The 23,856-nt window shown below is 43.7% G+C and overlaps 1 protein-coding gene across 4 annotated transcripts in view; it reads left to right on the plus strand.

Annotated features, from left to right (window-relative positions):
• Window positions 1-23,856, plus strand: part of LOC139750896 (uncharacterized) — a 270,500-nt gene that overhangs the window by 112,968 nt on the left and 133,676 nt on the right. For all 4 annotated transcript variants that reach the window (XM_071665771.1, XM_071665770.1, XM_071665773.1 and 1 more), the window contains exon 2: window positions 3,114-3,187. In XM_071665771.1, coding sequence (XP_071521872.1) covers window positions 3,115-3,187 — 73 coding nt within the window. In that variant the 5' untranslated portion in view covers window position 3,114. The remainder of the gene's footprint in view (window positions 1-3,113; window positions 3,188-23,856) is intronic.

Consider the following 23,856-nt stretch of genomic DNA (forward strand, 5'->3'; position numbering starts at 1 on the left):
TCCATCCCCCTGCCTGGTAGTCGTGCTTCCCTCCTCCACCCCCCCTAGCCTGGTAGTCGTGCTTCCCTCCTCCATCCCCCTGCCTGGTAGTCGTGCCTTCCCTCCTCCTCCCCCTGCCTGGTAGTCGTGCTTCCCTCCTCCATCCCCCCTGCCTGGTAGTCGTGCTTCCCTCCTCCATCCCCCTGCCTGGTAGTCGTGCTTCCCTCCCTCCATCCCCCTGCCTGGTAGTCGTGCTTCCCTCCTCCATCCCCCTGCCTGGTAGTCGTGCTTCCCTCCTCCATCCCCCTGCCTGGTAGTCGTGCTTCCCTCCTCCATCCCCCTGCCTGGTAGTCGTGCTTCCCTCCTCCATCCCCCTGCCTGGTAGTCGTGCTTCCCTCCTCCATCCCCCTGCCTGGTAGTCGTGCTTCCCTCCTCCATCCCCCTGCCTGGTAGTCGTGCTTCCCTCCTCCATCCCCCTGCCTGGTAGTCGTGCTTCCCTCCTCCATCCCCCTGCCTGGTAGTCGTGCTTCCCTCCTCCATCCCCCTGCCTGGTAGTCGTGCTTCCCTCCTCCATCCCCCTGCCTGGTAGTCGTGCTTCCCTCCTCCATCCCCCTGCCTGGTAGTCGTGCTTCCCTCCTCCATCCCCCTGCCTGGTAGTCGTGCTTCCCTCCTCCATCCCCCTGCCTGGTAGTCGTGCTTCCCTCCTCCATCCCCCTGCCTGGTAGTCGTGCTTCCCTCCTCCATCCCCCTGCCTGGTAGTCGTGCTTCCCTCCTCCATCCCCCTGCCTGGTAGTCGTGCTTCCCTCCTCCATCCCCCTGCCTGGTAGTCGTGCTTCCCTCCTCCATCCCCCTGCCTGGTAGTCGTGCTTCCCTCCTCCATCCCCCTGCCTGGTAGTCGTGCTTCCCTCCTCCATCCCCCTGCCTGGTAGTCGTGCTTCCCTCCTCCATCCCCCTGCCTGGTAGTCGTGCTTCCCTCCTCCATCCCCCTGCCTGGTAGTCGTGCTTCCCTCCTCCATCCCCCTGCCTGGTAGTCGTGCTTCCCTCCTCCATCCCCCTGCCTGGTAGTCGTGCTTCCCTCCTCCATCCCCCTGCCTGGTAGTCGTGCTTCCCTCCTCCACCCCCCTGCCTGGTAGTCGTGCTTCCCTCCTCCATCCCCCCTGCCTGGTAGTCGTGCTTCCCTCCTCCATCCCCCTGCCTGGTAGTCGTGCTTCCCTCCTCCACCCCCCTGCCTGGTAGTCGTGCTTCCCTCCTCCATCCCCCTGCCTGGTAGTCGTGCTTCCCTCCTCCATCCCCCTGCCTGGTAGTCGTGCTTCCCTCCTCCATCCCCCTGCCTGGTAGTCGTGCTTCCCTCCTCCATCCCCCTGCCTGATAGTCGTGCTTCCCTCCTCCATCCCCCTGCCTGGTAGTCGTGCTTCCCTCCTCCATCCCCCTGCCTGGTAGTCGTGCTTCCCTCCTCCATCCCCCTGCCTGGTAGTCGTGCTTCCCTCCTCCACCCCCCTGCCTGGTAGTCGTGCTTCCCTCCTCCACCCCCCTGCCTGGTAGTCGTGCTTCCCTCCTCCATCCCCCTGCCTGGTAGTCGTGCTTCCCTCCTCCACCCCCCTGCCTGGTAGTCGTGCTTCCCTCCTCCATCCCCCTGCCTGGTAGTCGTGCTTCCCTCCTCCATCCCCCTGCCTGGTAGTCGTGCTTCCCTCCTCCATCCCCCTGCCTGGTAGTCGTGCTTCCCTCCTCCATCCCCCTGCCTGGTAGTCGTGCTTCCCTCCTCCATCCCCCTGCCTGGTAGTCGTGCTTCCCTCCTCCATCCCCCTGCCTGGTAGTCGTGCTTCCCTCCTCCACCCCCCTGCCTGGTAGTCGTGCTTCCCTCCTCCATCCCCCTGCCTGGTAGTCGTGCTTCCCTCCTCCATCCCCCTGCCTGGTAGTCGTGCTTCCCTCCTCCATCCCCCTGCCTGGTAGTCGTGCTTCCCTCCTCCATCCCCCTGCCTGGTAGTCGTGCTTCCCTCCTCCATCCCCCTGCCTGGTAGTCGTGCTTCCCTCCTCCACCCCCCTGCCTGGTAGTCGTGCTTCCCTCCTCCACCCCCCTGCCTGGTAGTCGTGCTTCCCTCCTCCATCCCCCTGCCTGGTAGTCGTGCTTCCCTCCTCCATCCCCCTGCCTGGTAGTCGTGCTTCCCTCCTCCATCCCCCTGCCTGGTAGTCGTGCTTCCCTCCTCCATCCCCCTGCCTGGTAGTCGTGCTTCCCTCCTCCATCCCCCTGCCTGGTAGTCGTGCTTCCCTCCTCCATCCCCCTGCCTGGTAGTCGTGCTTCCCTCCTCCATCCCCCTGCCTGGTAGTCGTGCTTCCCTCCTCCATCCCCCTGCCTGGTAGTCGTGCTTCCCTCCTCCATCCCCCTGCCTGGTAGTCGTGCTTCCCTCCTCCATCCCCCTGCCTGGTAGTCGTGCTTCCCTCCTCCATCCCCCTGCCTGGTAGTCGTGCTTCCCTCCTCCATCCCCCTGCCTGGTAGTCGTGCTTCCAGCCATGACCGCCCACCGCCGCGCCTCCTCCCTCCCCTGGTGTTGGCGACCATGACTGCGCTGGTGACGGTCGCTGGGTAAGTAAGATACCCATCGTAGCTTGACTCTGGCATCACACATACCATCCATCGCTCAGCTCACGTTGCCTGTGAATTTGTCTCTTTTTTCACATCATTTACAAAGTGTATGATACAGAGGCCTGTGTTGTTACCAAACAGCCAAATATTAATGATCTTCGTGTTCAGCTTCCACCATAGATGATTACCAGAGTGAACCATTCCTCTATGAGAAGCTGGTATGCGCTAAAGATGATGATCATGTCACAGGAAACCCAGTGTCCAACACCAGAGACGAATGATATCATGACCTAGATCTACCTACAGTGATGACCATGGCTGCCAGGCAGTACTGTAGTTATCATAGTTGTCAAGGTCTTTAGTTAAAGGAAAGTTTGACTTAAAATATCATGACAAAACCTTTCAGTCCTTAACTTTTAGTCCTTAAGTTTGAACGTGTATTAGCGGGAGGGTACCGAAGCGCAAGCATGTTTACATTAAGCTATATAGTTACTAATGATGATAATCATGAAACTTTCCTTCATTGTCCACATAATATCTCTCCTTCCTGCAGGATGTGGGCGGCACAGGTGATGGTGTTGGGCGGCTGTGCGCTCCTCGCCTCTGGAAACGTTCTCAGCCATACAGGTGAGCCTTGCATTCCCTACCCAGCTGCTGTACCCAGCGCAGGCGATATTATTGTATTTGTTGGGATTTCCCAGAGATGCCCATCCTGAACGGAAATATTAGTATAAGATATTCATATAATTAAAGCTGTATGGTAAGCTCGTAAACACATTCATTAGTGGAATAGCATATTTATATATGATATGAATTTCTTTGGTATTTTATCGTTATTTGAATAACGATGTTTTCTTGTCATACGCATAGTTCAGTCACAACAGCTTAGCCCAGTTAACATACACGTAAGTGTCGCGATTCTGAATTGAGATAATGAGACTCGTCCAGATGACTGAGTTACTTCCACATAAACCTTTGTAAATAACAAAAAAACATCGCTTGAGTTTACTACCTACATACTTCACTATCGTACCCAAGTTAATTCTGAAAGTAAAGTTGTCAAAATGTTCCTTCACAGAGAATATAGTTACTTGTCATTACATTTAAGCAAGAGTAAGGCTTCAGTGTTAGTTTTACCGATGGTTCTCTTTACATTATGTTTATATTGACTTTAGACTCACACACTCACGATAGATCTGGAGAGGAAAACCACAGTTCCAAGCCTTTCTTAACTGCCAGCTTAGCCTACATAGGTCGTCTGGGGTCACGTGATTGTTGTTGACCTCCCAGTATGACCACTGCTATATAGCATATAGACGCTGTCTTCTCTAACACACAAGTTTATTGTGGGAATTTTTCCTTTGATGATAATGAGTTTAAAGTTATAATTTTGTTTCAGAGATGACAATACTGATGATTGTGATACACTTCCCGTTATGGCGGTATTACATGAATCATTGTAATTTATTCCTATTGATGCGATATCAAGTCATTGTAATATATATTCCCGCAACTTTGGGAACAAAGTATATATAGTTTTGGTGCACAAGGTTGAATGTATTTAATTCCGGTACACGAGTTACTATCCGCACATTAATGTAACGACGGTATCGTATATATGGTGTATCCCTGAGTGCCTACCTTTCTTTACTTTGCGATATATATATATATATATATATATATATATATATATATATATATATATATATATATATATATATATATATAAATATATATATATATATATATATATATATATATATATATATATATATATATATATATATATATATATATGAGTACAGAATGGAAAAAGGTGAGAACAATGGAAGTAAGGGGAGTGGGGGAGGAATGGGATGTATTTAGGGAATCAGTGATGGATTGCGCAAAAGATGCTTGTGGCATGAGAAGAGTGGGAGGTGGGTTGATTAGAAAGGGCAGTGAGTGGTGGGATTAAGAAGTAAGATTATTAGTGAAAGAGAAGAGAGAGGCATTTGGACGATTTTTGCAGGGAAAAAATGAAATTGAGTGGGAGATGTATAAAAGAAAGAGACAGGAGGTCAAGAGAAAGGTGCAAGAGGTGAAAAAGAGGGCAAATGAGAGTTGGGGTGAGAGAGTATCATTAAATTTTAGGGAGAATAAAAAGATGTTCTGGAAGGAGGTAAATAAAGTGCGTAAGACAAGGGAGCAAATGGGAACTTCAGTGAAGGGCGCAAATGGGGAGGTGATAACAAGTAGTGGTGATGTGAGAAGGATATGGAGTGAGTATTTTGAAGGTTTGTTGAATGTGTTTGATGATAGAGTGGCAGATATAGGGTGTTTTGGTCGAGGTGGTGTGCAAAGTGAGAGGGTTAGGGAAAATGATTTGGTAAACAGAGAAGAGGTAGTAAAAGCTTTGCGGAAGATGAAAGACGGCAAGGCAGCAGGTTTGGATGGTATTGCAGTGGAATTTATTAAAAAAGGGGGTGACTGTATTGTTGACTGGTTGGTAAGGTTATTTAATGTATGTATTACTCATGGTGAGGTGCCTGAGGATTAGTGGAATGCGTGCATAGTGCCATTGTACAAAGGCAAAGGGGATAAGAGTGAGTGCTCAAATTACAGAGGTATAAGTTTGTTGAGTATTCCTGGTAAATTATATGGGAGAGTATTGATTGAGAGGGTGAAGGCATGTACAGAGCATCAGATTGGGGAAGAGCAGTGTGGTTTCAGAAGTGGTAGAGGATGTGTGGATCAGGTGTTTGCTTTGAAGAATGTATGTGAGAAATACTTAGAAAAGCAAATGGATTTGTATGTAGCATTTATGGATCTGGAGAAAGCATATGATAGAGTTGATAGAGATGCTCTGTGGAAGGTATTAAGAATATATGGTGTGGGAGGCAAGTTGTTAGAAGCAGTGAAAAGTTTTTATCGAGGATGTAAGGAATGTGTATGTGTAGGAAGAGAGGAAAGTGATTGGTTCTCAGTGAATGTAGGTTTGCGGCAGGGGTGTGTGATGTCTTCATGGTTGTTTAATTTGTTTATGGATGGGGTTGTCAGGGAGTTCAATGCAAGAGTTTTGGAAAGAGGGGCAAGTATGAAGTCTGTTGTGGATGAGAGAGCTTGGGAAGTGAGTCAGTTGTTGTTCGCTGATGATACAGCGCTGGTGGCTGATTCGTGTGAGAAACTGCAGAAGCTGGTGACTGAGTTTGGTAAAGTGTGTGAAAGAAGAAAGTTAAGAGTAAATGTGAATAAGAGCAAGGTTATTAGGTACAGTAGGGTTGAGGGTCAAGTCAATTGGCAGGTAAGTTTGAATGGAGAAAAACTGGAGGAAGTAAAGTGTTTTAGATATCTGGGAGTGGATCTGGCAGCGGATGGAACCATGGAAGCGGAAGTGGATCATAGGGTGGGGGAGGGGGCGAAAATCCTGGGAGCCTTGAAGAATGTGTGGAAGTCGAGAACATTATCTCCGAAAGCAAAAATGGGTATGTTTGAAGGAATAGTGGTTCCAACAATGTTGTATGGTTGCGAGGCGTGGGCTATGGATAGAGTTGTGCGCAGGAGGGTGGATGTGCTGGAAATGAGATGTTTGAGGACAATGTGTGGTGTGAGGTGGTTTGATCGAGTAAGTAACGTAAGGGTAAGAGAGATGTGTGGAAATAAAAAGAGCGTGGTTGAGAGAGCAGAAGAGGGTGTTTTGAAATGGTTTGGGCACATGGAGAGAATGAGTGAGGAAAGATTAACCAAGAGGATATATGTGTCGGAGGTGGAGGGAACGAGGAGAAGTGGGAGACCAAATTGGGGGTGGAAAGATGGAGTGAAAAAGATTTTGTGTGATCGGGGCCTGAACATGCAGGAGGGTGAAAGGAGGGCAAGGAATAGAGTGAATTGGATCGATGTGGTATACCGGGGTTGACGTGCTGTCAGTGGATTGAATCAGGGCATGTGAAGCGTCTGGGGTAAACCATGGAAAGCTGTGTAGGTATGTATATTTGCGTGTGTGGACGTGTATGTATATACATGTGTATGGGGGTGGGTTGGGCCATTTCTTTCGTCTGTTTCCTTGCGCTACCTCGCAAACGCGGGAGACAGCGACAAAGCAAAAAAAAAAAAAAAAAATTATATATATTTTTTTATTGTGCTTTGTCGCTGTCTCCCGCGTTAGCGGGGTAGCGCAAGGAAACAGACGAAAGAAAGGCCCAACCCACCCATATATATATATACATATATATATATATATATATATATATATATATATATATATATATATATATATATATATATATATATTTATTTATTTTTTCCAAAAGAAGGAACAGAGAAGGGGGCCAGGTGAGGATATCCTCAAAGGCCCAGTCCTCTGTTCTTAACGCTACCTCGCTAATGCGGAAAATGGCGAATAGTATGAAAGAAAGAAAGATATATATATATATATATATATATATATATATATATATATATATATATATATATATATATATTTTGCTTTGTCGCTGTCTCCCGCGTTAGCGAGGGAGCGCAAGGAATCAGACGAAAGAATGGCCCAACCCGCCAAACATACACATGTATATACATACACGTCCACACACGCAAATATACATACCTATACATCTCAATGTACACATATATATACACACACAGACATATACATATATACACATGTACATAATTCATACTGTCTGCCTTTATTTGTTCCCATCGCCACCTCGCCACACATGGAATAACAACCCCCTCCCCCCTCATGTGTGCGAGGTAGCGCTAGGAAAGACAACAAAGGCCCCACTCGTTCACACTCAGTCTCTAGCTGTCATGTAATAATGCATCGAAACCACAGCTCCCTTTCCACATCCAGGCCCCACACACTTTCCATGGTTTACCCCAGACGCTTCACATGCCCTGCTTCAATCCATTGACAGCACGTCGACCCCGGTATACCACATCGTTCCAATTCACTCTATTCCTTGCACGCCTTTCACCCTCCTGCATGTTCAGGCCCCGATCACTCAAAATCTTTTTCACTGCATCTTTCCACCTCCAATTTGGTCTCCCACTTCTCCTCGTTCCCTCCACCTCTGACACATATATCCTCTCGGTCAATCTTTCCCCACTCATTCTCTCCATGTGACCAAACCCGTTCAAAACACCCTCTTCTGCTCTCTCAACCACACTCTTTTTATTTCCACACATCTCTCTCACCGTTACATTACTTACTCGATCAAACCACCTCACACCACATATTGTCCTCAAACATCTCATTTCCAGCACATCCATCCTCCTGCGCACAACTCTATCCATAGCCCACGCCTCGCAACCATACAACATTGTTGGAACCACTATTCCTTCAAACATACCCATTTTTGCTTTCCGAGATAATGTTCTCGACTTCCACACATTCTTCAAGGCTCCCAGAATTTTCGACCCCTCCCCCACCCTATGATTCACTTCCGCTTCCATGGTTCCATCCGCTGCCAGAATCACTCCCAGATATCTAAAACACTTTACTTCATCCAGTTTTTCTCCATTTAAACTTACCTCCCAATTAACTTGACCCTCAACCCTACTGTACCTAATAACCTTGCTCTTATTCACATTTACTCTTAACTTTCTTCTTTCACACACTTTACCAAACTCAGTCACCAGCTTCTGCAGTTTCTTACATGAATCAGCCACCAGCGCTGTATCATCAGCGAACAACAACTGACTCACTTCCCAAGCTCTCTCATCCACAACAGACTGCATACTTGCCCCTCTTTCCAAAACTCTTGCATTCACCTCCCTAACAACCCCATCCATAAACAAATTAAACAACCATGGAGACATCACACACCCCTGCCGCAAACCTACATTCACTGAGAACCAATCACTTTCCTCTCTTCCTACGCGTACATATGCCTTACATCCTCGATAAAAACTTTTCACTGCTTCTAACAACTTGCCTCCCACACCATATATTCTTAAAACCTTCCACAGAGCGTCTCTATCAACTCTATCATATGCCTTCTCCAGATCCATGAATGCTACATACAAATCTATTTGTTTTTCTAAGTATTTCTCACATACATTCTTCAAAGCAAACACCTGATCCACACATCCTCTACCACTTCTGAAACCACACTGCTCTTCCCCAATCTGATGCTCTGTACACGCCTTCACCCTCTCAATCAATACCCTCCCATATATATATATATATATATATATATATATATATATATATATATATATATATATATATATATATATATATATATATATTCCTATGAGTTCACGGGGAAAATGAAACACGATAAGTTACCAAGTGCACTTTTGTGTAATAACCACATCATCAGGGGAGATACAAGAAAGAAATTTAAGTCACCCTGATATACAACGAAGAGACGTAGTTAGGACGCTATTTGGTAAACAAGTGATTTTCCAAGACAGACAACGAGCATATCATAAACTTATTATGTGGACAGGAAGGGGAATTGTTTACAAATCTTGTAAACAAAAAAGCTATCCACTTTGTATAGACCTTCACTAATATTAAGGCTATAAAACTTTGTGTATTTAATAATAGAAGATTCAATGATGTTTCTCGTGGTACTGGGGTTAGAGTTAATAACTGAAGGTGGCATTACTCCAGTCAATACAGTGATCATAGTTTTTAACGTGATTGAACAAGGCGTTTGATTCTTGTCCTGTTCTTATACTATATTTATGTTGCTTAAGTCTAACAGAAAGATCCTTACTAGTCTGCCCAACATAAAACATCACAATTTCTACATGGCACTTTATAGATGCACCCAGGAGAATTTTCTGGTGAGTTCCTGATAAAGATATTCTTTATAGTATTATTTTTGCTGAAGGCAACATTTACATTAAAGGATTTAAGCAAACTGGGAAGTTAAACAGAATTATTATTAAAAGGGAGAACTAAAATATTCTTGGTCTCGATGGGAGGTTTGGGTTCAACTCTATAAAATGATTTCGTTGCTAAATCAAGGGATTTATCAATGAAAGAATAAGGTACTTAACTTAGATTGAATAGAAAATATCTTCTCAAAGTCGTCATGAATAAACTCTGGACTGAAAATACGTAATGCCCTAAGGAACATAGATTGAAAATATGATAATTTAACTGTCATGTTGAGATGAGTAATAATGGATATATGAGCATACATTGGTGGGTCTTCTATATATGTTAAACTTAAACATGTTTCCTTGCCTATGGATCATGCAATCTAAAAATGGTAACATACATTTATTTTCATTTTTTAAAGTAAATTTGATGGAAGGTACTGAATTGTTAAGTAAGGGGAGAAATGTTTGTAAATTTTCATTTGTTGGCCAAACACAAAGAACATCATCTACATACCTAAACCAAATTGTATTAGAAGGTAAGATATCCTTTAGTAATTTTGTTTCAAAGAATATCATATAAAGATTACTTAGTACAGGTGAAAGAGGGTTACACTTTGCCTTACCAAATTTTTGAGCATGATATTCTCCATTGAATTGAAATACACAGTCTTTTATGCACAATTTTATCAGTTCAGTGAAAACAGACTTTGAAACAGGTAAATGAATATCATCCAAAATATGAAATAAATATTCTGAAAGGTCATCAACTGGAACTTTTGTGAACAGTGAGGAAACATCAAAGCTAAAAAGTTTGAAATCAAAATTAACATTGAAATTGTTAAGCTTGTTAACTAAATCGACATTGTTCATGATATTAAATTTGATATCTAACCCACTAAAGGGCTTAATAAAGAAACTAAACATTTTGACAATCTATATGTGATAGAGCCTACTAAACTCACTATATGTCTTGCTGAAAAATCTTGCTTATGTGTTTTCATAAGCCATTGCATATATGGCAGTACTACCAGAAATATTACTGAATCTTCTACTATTGAATACACAAAGAATTATAACCTTTATATTAGTGAAGGTCTATACAAATTGGATAGTTTTATTGTTGAAAAAAATTGTAAACAATTCCCCTTCTTGTCCACATAATAAGTTTATGATACGCTCGTTGTATGTCGGACAATCACGTGTTTACCAAATGGCGTCCTACTACGTCTCTTCCTTTTATATCAGCTGATTTATATTTCTTTCTTGTATCTCCCCTGGTGATGTGATTATTACACGAAAGTGCACTTAAGAACTTATCGTGTTTCATTTTCCCCTTGGACTCATAAGAATATACTTGGTCACACGCAAAATTGTGATCCTATATATATATATATATATATATATATATATATATATATATATATATATATATATATATATATATATATATATGTGTGTGTGTGTGTGTGTGTGTGTGTGTGTGTATGCATAAGGGGAAACAGAAGAAGGAGTCATGCGGAGAGTGCTCATCCTCCTCGAAGGCGCAGATTGGGGTGTCTAAATGTGTGTGGATGTAGCCATGATGAAAAAAAAACCGAGAGATAGATAGTATGTTTGAGGAAAGGAACCTGGATGTTTTGGCTCTGAGTGAAACGAAGCTCGAGGGTAAAGAGGAAGAGTGGTTTGGGAATGTCTTGGGAGTAAAGTCAAGGGTTAGTGAGAGGACAAGAGCATGGGAAGGAGTAGCACTACTCCTGAAACAGGAGTGGTGGGAGTACGTGATAGCGTGTAAGAAAGTAAACTCTAGATTGATATGGGTAAAACTGAAAGTGGATGGAAAGAGATGGGTGATTATTGGTGCATATGCACCTGGGCATGAGAAGAAAGATCATGAGCGGCAAGTGTTTTGGGAGCAGCTGAGTGAGTGAGTTAGTAGTTTAGATGCACGAGACCAGGTTATAGTTATGGGTGATTTGAATCCAAAGGTGAGTAATGTGGAAGTTAAGGGAATTATTGGTGTACATGGGGTGTTCAGTGTTGTAAATGGAAATGGTGAAGACCTTGTAGATTTATGTGCTGAATAAGGACTAGTAATAGGGAATACCTCATATAAAAAGAGAGATATACATAAGTATACATATGTAAGTAGGGGAGATGGCCAGAGAGCGTTATTGGATTACGTGTTAATTGATATGCGCGCGAAAGAGACTTTTGGATGTTAATGTGCTGAGAGGTGCAACTGGAGGGATGTCTGATCATTATCTTGTGGAGGCTGAGGTGAAGATTTGTAGAGGTTTTCAGAAAAGAAGAGAGAATGTTGGGGTGAAGAGAGTGGTGAAAGTAAGTGTGCTTGGGAAGGAAACTTGTGTGAGGAAGTATCAGGAGAGAATGAGTACAGAATGGAAAAAGGTGAGAACAAAGGACATAAGGGGAGTAGGGGAGGAATGGGATGTATTTAGGGAAGCAGTGATGGCTTGCACAAAAGATGCTTGTGGCATGAGAAGCGTGGGAGGTGGGCAGATTAGAAACTGTAGTGAGTGGTGGGATGAAGAAGTAAGATTGTTAGTGAAAGAGAAGAGAGAGGCATTTGGACGATTTTTGCAGGAAAATAATGGAGATAATTGGGATATGTATAAAAGAAAGAGGCAGGAGGTCAAGAGAAAGGTGCAAGAGGTGAAAAAGAGAGCAAATGAGAGTTGGGGTGAGAGAGGATCATTAAATTTTAGGGAGAATAAAAAGATGTCTTGGAAGGAGGTAAATAAAGTGCGTCAGACAAGAGAATCAATGGGAACTTCAGTGAAGGGGGCTAATGGGGAGGTGATAACAAGTAGTGGTAATGTGAGAAGGAGATGGAGTGAGTATTTTGAAGGTTTGTTGAATGTATTTGATGATAGATTGACAGATATAGGGTGTTTTGGTCGAGGTGGTGTGGAAAGTGAGAGGGTCAGGGAGAATGACTTGGTAAACAGTGAATACGTAGTAAAAGCTTTGCGGAAGATAAAAGCCGGCAAGACAGCGGGTTTGGATGATATTGCAGTGGAATTTACTAAAAAAGGGGGGTGACTGTATTGTTGACTGGTTGGTAAGGTTATTTAATGTATGTATGACTCATGATGAGGTGCCTGAGGACTGGCAGAATACTTGAATAGTGCCATTGTACAAAGGCAAAGGGGATAAAATTGAGTGCTCAAATTACAGAGGTATAAGTTTGTTGAGTATTCCTGGGAAATTATATGGGATGGTATTGATTAAGAGGGTGAAGACATGTACAGAGCATCAGATGGGGGAAGAGCAGTGTTGTTTCAGAAGTGCTAGAGGATGTGTGGATCAGGTGTTTGCTTTGAAGAATGTATGTGAGAAATACTTAGAAAAGCAAATGGATTTGTATGTAGCATTTATGGATCTGGAGAAGGCATATGATGGAGTTCATAGAGATGCTCTGTGGAAGGTATTAAGAATATATGGTGTGGGAGGCAAGTTGTTAGAAGCAGTGAAAAGTTTTTATCTAGGATATAAGGCATGTGTACGTGTAGGAAGAGAGGAAAGTGGTTGGCTCTCAGTGAAAGTAGGTTTGCGGCAGGGATGTGTGATGTCTCCATGGTTGTTTAATTTGTTTATGGATGGGGTTGTTAGGGAGGTGAATGCAAGAGTTTTGGAAAGAGGGGCAAGTATGCTGTCTGTTGTGAATGAGAGAGCTTGGGAAGTGAGTCAGTTGTTATTCGTTGGTGGCTGATTCGTGTGAGAAACTGCAGAAGCTGGTGACTGAGTTTGGTAAAGTGTGTGAAATAAGAAAGCTGAGAGTAAATGTGAATAAGAGCAAGGTTATTAGGTACAGTAGGGTTGTGGGACAAGTCAATTGGAAGGTAAGTTTGAATGGAGAAAAACTGCAGGAAGTGAAGTGTTTTAGGTATATGGGAGTGGATTTGGCAGAGGATGGAACCATGGAAGCGGAAGTGAGTCATAGGGTAGGGGAGGGGGCGAAAGTTCTAGGAGCGTTAGAGAATGTGTGGAAGTCGAGAACATTATCTCGGAAAGCAAAAATGGGTATGTTTGAAGGAATAGTGGTTCCAGCAATGTTATATGGTTACGAGGCGTGGGCCATAGATAGAGTTGTGCGGAGGAGAGTGGATGTGCTGGAAATGAGATGTTTGAGGACAATATGTGGTGTGAGGAGGTTTGATCGAGTAATAATAGGGTAAGAGAGATGTTTGGTAATAAAAAGAGTATAGTTGAGAGAGCAGAAGAGGGTGTTTTGAAATGGTTTGGTCAGATGGAGAGAATGAGTGAGGAAAGATTGACAAAGAGGATATATGTGTCGGAGGTGGAGGGAACGCGAAGTAGGACACCAAATTGGAGGTGGAAAGATGGAGTGAAAAAGATTTTAAGTGATCGGGGCTTGAACATGCAGGAGGGTGAAAGGCGTGCAAGGAAGAGAGTGAATTGGAACGATGTGGTATACTGGAGTCGACGTGCTGTCAGTGGATTGAACCAGGGCATGTGAAGCGTCTGGGGTAAACCATAGAAAGTTCTGTGGGGCCTGGATGTGGAAAGGGAGCTGTGGTTTTGGTGCATTATTACATGACAGCTAGAGACTGAGTGTGAACGAAAGTGGTCTTTGTTGTCTATTCCTAGCACTACCTCGCGCACATTTGGGGAGAGGGGGTTGTTATTTCATGTGTGGCGGGGTGGCGACGGGAATGAATAAAGGCAGACAGTATGAATTATGTACATATATATATATATATATATATATATATATATATATATATATATATATATATATATATATATATATATTTGCTTTGTCGCTGTCTCCCGCGTTTGCGAGGTAGCGCAAGGAAACAGACGAAATAAATGGCCCAACCCACCCCCATACACATGTATATACATACACGTTCACTCACGCAAATATACATACCTACACAGCTTTCCATGGTTTACCCCAGACGCTTCACATGCCCTGATTCAATCCACTGACAGCACGTCAACCCCGGTATACCACATCGATCCAATTCACTCTATTCCTTGCCCTCCTTTCACCCTCCTGCATGTTCAGGCTCCGATCACACAAAATCTTTTTCACTCCATCTTTCCACCTCCAATTTGGTCTCCCACTTCTCCTCGTTCCCTCCACCTCCGACACATATATCCTCTTGGTCAATCTTTCCTCACTCATTCTCTCCATGTGCCCAAACCATTTCAAAACACCCTCTTCTGCTCTCTCAACCACGCTCTTTTTATTTCCACACATCTCTCTTACCCTTACGTTACTTACTCGATCAAACCACCTCACACCACATATTGTCCTCAAACATTTCATTTCCAGCACATCCACCCTCCTGCGCACAACTCTATCCATAGCCCACGCCTCGCAACCATACAACATTGTTGGAACCACTATTCCTTCAAACATACCCATTTTTGCTTTCCGAGATAATGTTCTCGACTTCCACACATTCTTCAAGGCCCCCAGAATTTTCGCCCCCTCCCCCACCCTATGATCCACTTCCGCTTCCATGGTTCCATCCGCTGCCAGATCCACTCCCAGATATCTAAAACACTTCACTTCCTCCAGTTTTTCTCCATTCAAACTCACCTCCCAATTGACTTGACCCTCAACCCTACTGTACCTAATAACCTTGCTCTTATTCACATTTACTCTTAACTTTCTTCTTCCACACACTTTACCAAAGTCAGTCACCAGCTTCTGCAGTTTCTCACATGAATCAGCCACCAGCGCTGTATCATCAGCGAACAACAACTGACTCACTTCCCAAGCTCTCTCATCCCCAACAGACTTCATACTTGCCCCTCTTTCCAAAACTCTTGCATTCACCTCCCTAACAACCCCATCCATAAACAAATTAAACAACCATGGAGACATCACACACCCCTGCCGCAAACCTACATTTACTGAGAACCAATCACTTTCCTCTCTTCCTACACGTACACATGCCTTACATCCTCGATAAAAACTTTTCACTGCTTCTAACAACTTTCCTCCCACACCATATATTCTTAATACCTTCCACAGAGCAACTCTATCAACTCTATCATATGCCTTCTCCAGATCCATAAATGCTACATACAAATCCATTTGCTTTTCTAAGTATTTCTCACATACATTCTTCAAAGCAAACACCTGATCCACACATCCTCTACCACTTCTGAAACCACACTGCTCTTCCCCAATCTGATGCTGTACATGCCTTCACCCTCTCAATCAATACCCTCCCATATAATTTATCAGGAATACTCAACAAACTTATACCTCTGTAATTTGAGCACTCACTCTTATCCCCTTTGCCTTTGTACAATGGCACTATGCACGCATTCCGCCAATCCTCAGGCACCTCACCATGAGTCATACATACATTAAATAACCTTACCAACCAGTCAACAATACAGTCACCCCCTTTTTTAATAAATTCCACTGCAATACCATCCAAACCTGCTGCCTTGCCGGCTTTCATCTTCCGCAAAGCTTTCACTACCTCTTCTCTGTTTACCAAATCATTTTCCCTAACCCTCTCACTTTGCACACCACCTCGACCAAAACACCCTATATCTGCCACTCTATCATCAAACACATTCAACAAACCTTCAAAATACTCACTCCATCTCCTTCTCACATCACCACTACTTGTTATCACCTCCCCATTTGCGCCCTTCACTGAAGTTCCCATTTGCTCCCTTGTCTTACGCACTTTATTTACCTCCTTCCAGAACATCTTTTTATTCTCCCTAAAATTTAATGATACTCTCTCACCCCAACTCTCATTTGCCCTCTTTTTTCACCTCTTGCACCTTTCTCTTGACCTCCTGTCTCTTTCTTTTATACATCTCCCACTCAATTGCATTTCTTCCCTGCAAAAATCGTCCAAATGCCTCTCTCTTCTCTTTCACTAATACTCTTACTTCTTCATCCCACCACTCACTACCCTTTCTAATCAACCCACCTCCCACTCTTCTCATGCCACAAGCATCATCTTTTGCGCAATCCATCACTGATTCCCTAAATACATCCCATTCCTCCCCCACTCCCCTTACTTCCATTGTTCTCACCTTTTTCCATTCTGTACTCAGTCTCTCCTGGTACTTCCTCACACAGGTCTCCTTCTCAAGCTCACTTACTCTCACCACCCTCTTCACCCCAACATTCACTCTTCTTTTCTGAAAACCCATACAAATCTTCACCTTAGCCTCCACAAGATAATGATCAGACATCCCTCCAGTTGCACCTCTCAGCACATTAACATCCAAAAGTCTCTCTTTCGCACGCCTGTCAATTAACACGTAATCCAATAACGCTCTCTGGCCATCTCTCCTACTTACATAAGTATACTTATGTATATCTCGCTTTTTAAACCAGGTATTCCCAATCATCAGTCCTTTTTCAGCACATAAATCTACAAGCTCTTCACCATTTCCATTTACAACACTGAACACCCCATGTATACCAATTATTCCCTCAACTGCCACATTACTCACCTTTGCATTCAAATCACCCATCACTATAACCCGGTCTCGTGCATCAAAACCACTAACACACTCATTCAGCTGCTCCCAAAACACTTGCCTCTCTTGATCTTTCTTCTCATGCCCAGGTGCATATGCACCAATAATCACCCACCTCTCTCCATCAACTTTCAGTTTTACCCATATTAATCGAGAATTTACTTTCTTACACTCTATCACATACTCCCACAACTCCTGTTTCAGGAGTATTGCTACTCCTTCCCTTGCTCTTGTCCTCTCACTAACCCCTGACTTTACTCCCCAGACATTCCCAAACCACTCTTCCCCTTTACCCTTGAGCTTCGTTTCACTCAGAGCCAAAACATCCAGGTTCCTTTCCTCAAACATACTACCTATCTCTCCTTTTTTCACATCTTGGTTACATCCACACACATTTAGGCACCCCACTATATATATATATATATATATATATATATATATATATATATATATATATATATATATATATATATATATAATATGGCTAGGTAATCACTATGAGATGCCAACATGGCGGTAACATACCTCACTATTCAAATTACTCATAAATTGAAGGGGTTTACAATCTAGTTCATCTGAACGTAGTGTAGTGGTGGTCCTTACGGTACATGAATGTTAGCATCCTCAGGTGCGTGACGGTAACGGTACCTTATACCCACTGGTGGTGGTTCCGCATTAGTGTTTACATAGCCGGAAAGTTTATGATCACGTCTACTAGCTGGAAAAGTTGGTTGGGAGAACGACAGTAGCTCGTTATATTACTGGTGAGGCTAATGGAGGTTACAATCACTCTTGCAGTAGAGCGTCTCGACCCTGATAGGCTGTCAACCGTGCTAGGCATGTCTCGCTCCTGTTATGGTGAAGTGTAAATATCCAGTGATGGAAAACTTGCGTTTGATGATAGAGTGGCAGATATAGGGTGTTTTGGTCGAGGTGGCGTGCAAAGTGAGACGGTCAGGGAGAATGATTTGGTAAACAGAGAGGAGGTGGTAAAAGCTTTGCGGAAGATGAAAGCCGGCTTGGATGGTATTGCAGTGGAATTTATTACAAAAAAAAAAAGGGGGGGTGACTGTATTGTTGACTGGTTGGTAAGGTTATATAATGTATGTATGACTCTTGGTGAGGTGCCTGAGGATTAGCAGAATGCTTGCATAGTGCCATTGTACAAAGGCAAAGAGGATAAAGGTGATTGCTCAAATTACAGAGGCATAAGTTTGTTGAGGAGTCCTGGGAAATTACATGGGAGGGTATTGATTGAGAGGGTGAAGGCATGTACAGAGCGTCAGATTGGAGAAGAGCAGTGTGGTTTCAGAAGTGGTAGAGGATGTGTGGATCAGGTGCTTGTTTTGAAGAACGTATGTGAGAAATACTTAGAAAAGCAAGTGGATTTGTAAGTAGAATTTATGGATCTGGAGAAGGCATATGATAGAGCTGATAGAGATGCTCTGTGGAAGGTATTAAGAATATATGGTGTGAGAGGCAAGTTGTTAGAAGCAGTGAAAAGTTTTTATCGAGGATGTAAGGCATATGTACGAGTAGGAAGAGAGGAAAGTGATTGGTTCTCAGTGAATGTCGGTTTGCGGCAGGGGTGTGTGATGTCTCCATGGTTGTTTAATTTGTTTATGGATGGGGTTGTTAGAGAGGTGAATGCAAGAGTTTTGGAGAGAGAGGCAAGTATGCAATCTGTTGAGGATGAGAGAGCTTGGGAAGTGAGTCAGTTGTTGTTCGCTGATGATATAGCGCTGGTGGCTGATTCGGGTGAGAAACCGCAGAAGCTGGTGACTGAGTTTGGTAAAGTGTGTGAAAGAAGAAAGCCGAGAGTAAATGTGAATAAGAGCAAGGTTATTAGGTACAGTAGGGTTGAGGGACAAGTCATTTGGGAGGTAAGTTTGAATGGAGAAAAACTGGAGGAAGTGAAGTATTCTAGATATCCGGGAGTGGATTTGGCAGCAGATGGGACCATGGAAGCGGAAGTGATTCATAAGGTGGGGGAGGGGGCGAAAGTTCTGGGAGCGTTGAAAAATGTTTGGAAGTCGAGAACGTTATCTCGGAAAGCAAAAATGGGTATGTTTGAAGGAATAGTGGTTCCGACAATGTTATATGGTTGCGAGGCGTGGGCTATAGATAGAGTTATGCGGAGGGTGGATGTGCTGGAAATGAGATGTTTGAGGACAGTATGTGGTGTGAGGTGGTTTGATTGAGTAAGTAATGAAAGGGTAAGAGAGATGTTTGGTAATAAAAAGAGTGTGGTTGAGAGAGCAGAAGAGGGTGTTTTGAAATGGTTTGTTCACATGGAGAGAATGAGTGAGGAAAGATTGACAAAGAGGATATATGTGTCAGAGGTGGAGGGAACAAGGAGAAGTGGGAGACCAAATTGGAGGTGGAAAGATGGAGTGAATAAGATTCTGAGTGATCGGGGCCTGAACATGCAGGAGGGTGAAAGGCGTGCAAGGAATAGAGTGAATTGGAACTATGTGGCATACCGGGGTCAACGTGCTGTCAATGGATTGAAGCAGGGCATGTGAAGCGCCTGGGGTAAACCATGGAAAGTTTTGTTGGGCGTGGATGTGGAGAGGTAGCTGTGGTTTCGGTGCATTATTACATGACAGCTAGAGACTGAGAGTGAACGAATGTGGCCTTTGTTGTCTTTTCCTAGTGCTCCCTCGCGCACATGCGGGGGGAGGGGGCTGTCTTTTCATGTGTGGCGAGGTGGCGACGGGAATGAATAAGGGCAGACAGTATGAATTATGTACATGTGTATATATATATATATATATATATATATATATATATATATATATATATATATATATATATATATATATATATATATGTCTGTGTGTGTGTATATATGTATACGTTGAGATGTATAGGTATGTATATGTGTGTGTGTGGACGTGTATGTATATACATATGTATGTGGGTGGGTTGGGCCATTCTTTCGTCTGTTTCCTTGCGCTACGTCGCTAACGAGGGAGACAGCGACAAAGTATAATAAATAATGAATAAGATAGAAAACTTGAGAAAGCTCGTAACACCTCACCAGGTGTCTCATTGGCATGGCGAGGCCTGGGTACTGTTGAATTCTATTTGCATTTTTTTTTTTCTTGTTGAATGGCATAACATATCTGGTAAACACGGACAATAGTTGTGGTAATGCCTTAGGTTTCACTCCGTGTAGCGACATTATGTTCGTACATCACGTTCCTATGTTAACCAGATCAGAGATAACTAGATGATTAGATATGAAACTAAAGTGTATTTCTATAGTATATATCATATAGTGCTTATGCTATAACAGATATGCTGCTGTCCTTTGTGTAATCCCTCAAGCATGACCGTGCGATCCACTGGTATGATCGCCTGCACCTTGACCTAGATCTATCAGGTCAAAGTCCAGCCTTTATATTACAAGGCTATACCGCTGTACTATTAGTTATGCTGTCGTACTCAAATCTTGTGCCGTCGTATTCAAGGCGTGTACCGTCGTATTCAAGGCATGTACCGTCGTATTCACGGCTTGTACCGTCGTATTCAAGGGGCGTACCGTCGTATCCAAGGCTTGTACCGTCGTATTCACGGCTTGTACCGTCGTATTCAAGGGGCGTACCGTCTTACTCAAGACTTTTACCGTCGTATTCAAAGCTTGTACCGTCGTATTCAAGGGGCGTACCGTCGTATCCAAGGCTTGTACCGTCGTATTCAAGGCTTGTACCGTCGTATTCAAGGGGCGTACCGTCTTACTCAAGACTTTTACCGTCGTATTCAAAGCTTGTACCGTCGTATTCAAGGGGCGTACCGTCTTACTCAAGACTTGTACCGTCGTATTCAAGGGGCGTACCGTCGTATCCAAGGCTTGTACCGTCGTATTTAAGGCTTGTACCGTCGTATTCACGGGGCGTACCGTCTTACTCAAGACTTGTACCGTCGTATTCAAAGCTTGTACCGTCGTATTCAAGGGGCGTACCGTCTTACTCAAGACTTTTACCGTCGTATTCAAAGCTTGTAACGTCGTATTCAAGGGGCATACCGTCTTACTCAAGACTTGTACCGTCGTATTCAAAGCTTGTACCGTCGTATTTAAAGGGCGTACCGTCTTACTTAAGACTTGTACCGTCGTATTCAAAGCTTGTAACGTCGTATTCAAGGCATGTACCGTCGTATTCACGGCTTGTACCGTCGTATTCAAGGGGCGTACCGTCGTATCCAAGGCTTGTACCGTCGTATCCAAGGCTTGTACCGTCGTATTCAAGGCATATACCGTCGTATTCACGGCTTGTACCGTCGTATTCAAGGGGCGTACCGTCGTATCCAAGGCTTGTACCGTCGTATTCAAGGCTTGTACCGTCGTATTCAAGGGGCGTACCGTCTTACTCAAGACTTTTACCGTCGTATTCAAGGGGCGTACCGTCGTATCCAAGGCTTGTACCGTCGTATTTAAGGCTTGTACCGTCGTATTCAAGGCTTGTACCGTCGTATTCAAGGGGTGTACCGTCTTACTCAAGACTTTTACCGTCGTATTCAAAGCTTGTACCGTCGTATTCAAGGGGCGTACCGTCTTACTCAAGACTTTTACCGTCGTATTCAAAGCTTGTACCGTCGTATTCAAGGGGCGTAGGTACGGTTGTGTTAACTGATCTGGTCACTTACAGCATCTCATGGTATGCACTGACGTTGACATTGGTTTAATCCCTCTGGAGATCTCTGCTTCAGGATAACCTGCCGGGCCGTTGGGTCCCAACCTGATCAATTCTACATTTCTTTCTTCAACCTTCTCATTGACCAAGTAAAGATCCTCCCAGTACAATCCCACCTCAGTAAGCTCAGCACACAGTTCTATACAGCAACATTAGACCCTTCCCACACAGACCACTGTAACTAACCACCAACCCCCAAAATACAAAGCTTACCCATGACCCACACGTCAGTAACCCCTATTCATAGATCCCCCACCCACAACAAATATAACTCTGACATAACACATACACATTGAAATGACTCGACAACAACCAAATCAATGCGACCTCCCAACTCAGTCTGAAAACCCCGCACACCCCATGACAGGTACACCCATCAGAAGTCACAGTTCCAGCCAGAGTCGTTCTACCGTGGAGGCGCTCCGTCACTCCGTGCTCCTTACCTCTCAGCCTAGCGGACACACCACAGTGCTGCAGACACAGTTACAACATCAGACCTTAATGCCCACGATGCATCTCCCATAAGGAAGACACTGAGCACTTATGACTTAAATGCACTACACTCGCTGCACACAGACGCACACACATACATCACCAACCGTAATAACCTGTAGTCCTGATGGGTGGATATGGCCAGATCCTGAGTGCTGGAGATTGAGAGATATCCTGAAGCTGGAAGTATATATATATATATATATATATATATATATATATATATATATATATATATATATATATATATATATATATATATATATATATATTTCTCTCTTTTCTTTCAAACTATTCGCCATTTCCCGCGTTTGCGAGGTAGCGTTAAAAACAGAGAACTGGGCCTTTGAGAGAATATCCTCACCTGGCCCCCTTCTCTGTCCCTTCTTTTCGAAAATTAAAAAAAAAAATAGACGAGAGGGAAGGATTTCCAGCCACCCGCTCCCTCCCTTTTTGGTCGCCTCCTACGACACGCAGGGAACACGTGGGAAGTATTCTTTCTCCCCTATCCCCAGGGATAATATATATATATATATATATATATATATATATATATATATATATATATATATATATATATATAATATATATATAAAGAGAGAGAGAGAGAGAGAGAGAGAGAGAGAGAGAGAGAGAGAGATGCTCTGTGGAAGGTATTAAGAATATAAGGTGTGGGAGGCAACTTATTAGAAGCAGTTAAATGTTTTTATCGAGGATGTAAGGCATGAGTACGTGGAGGAAGAGAGGAAACAGGAGTGGTGGGAGTATGTGATAGAGTGTAAGAAAGTAAATTCATGATTGATATGGGTAAAACTGAAAGTGGATGGAGAGAGATGGGTGATTATTGGTGCATATGCATCTAGGCATGAGAAGAAAGATCATGAAAGGCAAGTGTTTTGGGAGCAGCTGAGTGAGTGTGTTAGTAGATTTGATGCACAAGAACGGGTTATAGTGATGGGTGATTTAAATGCAAAGATGAGTAATGTGGCAATTGAGGGAATAATTGGTATACATGGGGTGTTCAGTGTTGTAAATGGAAATGGTGAAGAGCTTGTAGATTTATGTGCTGCAAAAGGACTGGTGATTGGGAATACCTGGTTTAAAAAGAGAGATATACATAAGTGTACGTATGTAAGTAGGAGAGATGCCCCAGAGAGCGTTATTGGATTACGTGTTAATTGATACGCGCGCGAAAGAAAGACTTTTGGATGTTAATGTGTTGAGAGGTGCAACTGGAGGGATGTCTGATCATTATCTTGTGGGGGCGAAGGTGAAGATTTGTAGAGGTTTTCAAAAAAGAAGAGAGAATGTTGGGGTGAAGAGAGTGGTGAGGGTACGTGAGCTTGGGAAGGAGACTTGCGTGAGGAAGTACCAGGAGAGACTGAATACAGAATGGAAAAAGGTGAGAACAAAGGACGTAAGGTAAGTGGGGGAGGAATGGGATGTATTTAGGGAAGCAGTGATGGCTTGCGCATGAGATGCTTGTGGCATGAGAAGCGTGGGAGTTGGACAGATTAGAAAGGGTAGTGAGTGGTGAGATGAAGATGTAAGATTATTAGTGAAAGAGAAAAGAGAGGCATTTGGACGATTTTTGCAGGGAAATAAGGCAAATGAGTGGGAGATGTATTAAAGAAAGAGGCAGGAGGTCAAGAGAAAGTGCAACAGGTGAAAAAGAGGGCAAATGAGAGTTGGGGTGAGAATCATTAGATTTTAGGGAGAATAAAAAGATGTTTTGAAAGGAGATAAATAAAGTGCGTAAGACAAGGGAAC

Source organism: Panulirus ornatus, chromosome 10 (assembly GCF_036320965.1).
Source record: "Panulirus ornatus isolate Po-2019 chromosome 10, ASM3632096v1, whole genome shotgun sequence".
Classification (NCBI taxonomy): domain Eukaryota; kingdom Metazoa; phylum Arthropoda; class Malacostraca; order Decapoda; family Palinuridae; genus Panulirus; species Panulirus ornatus.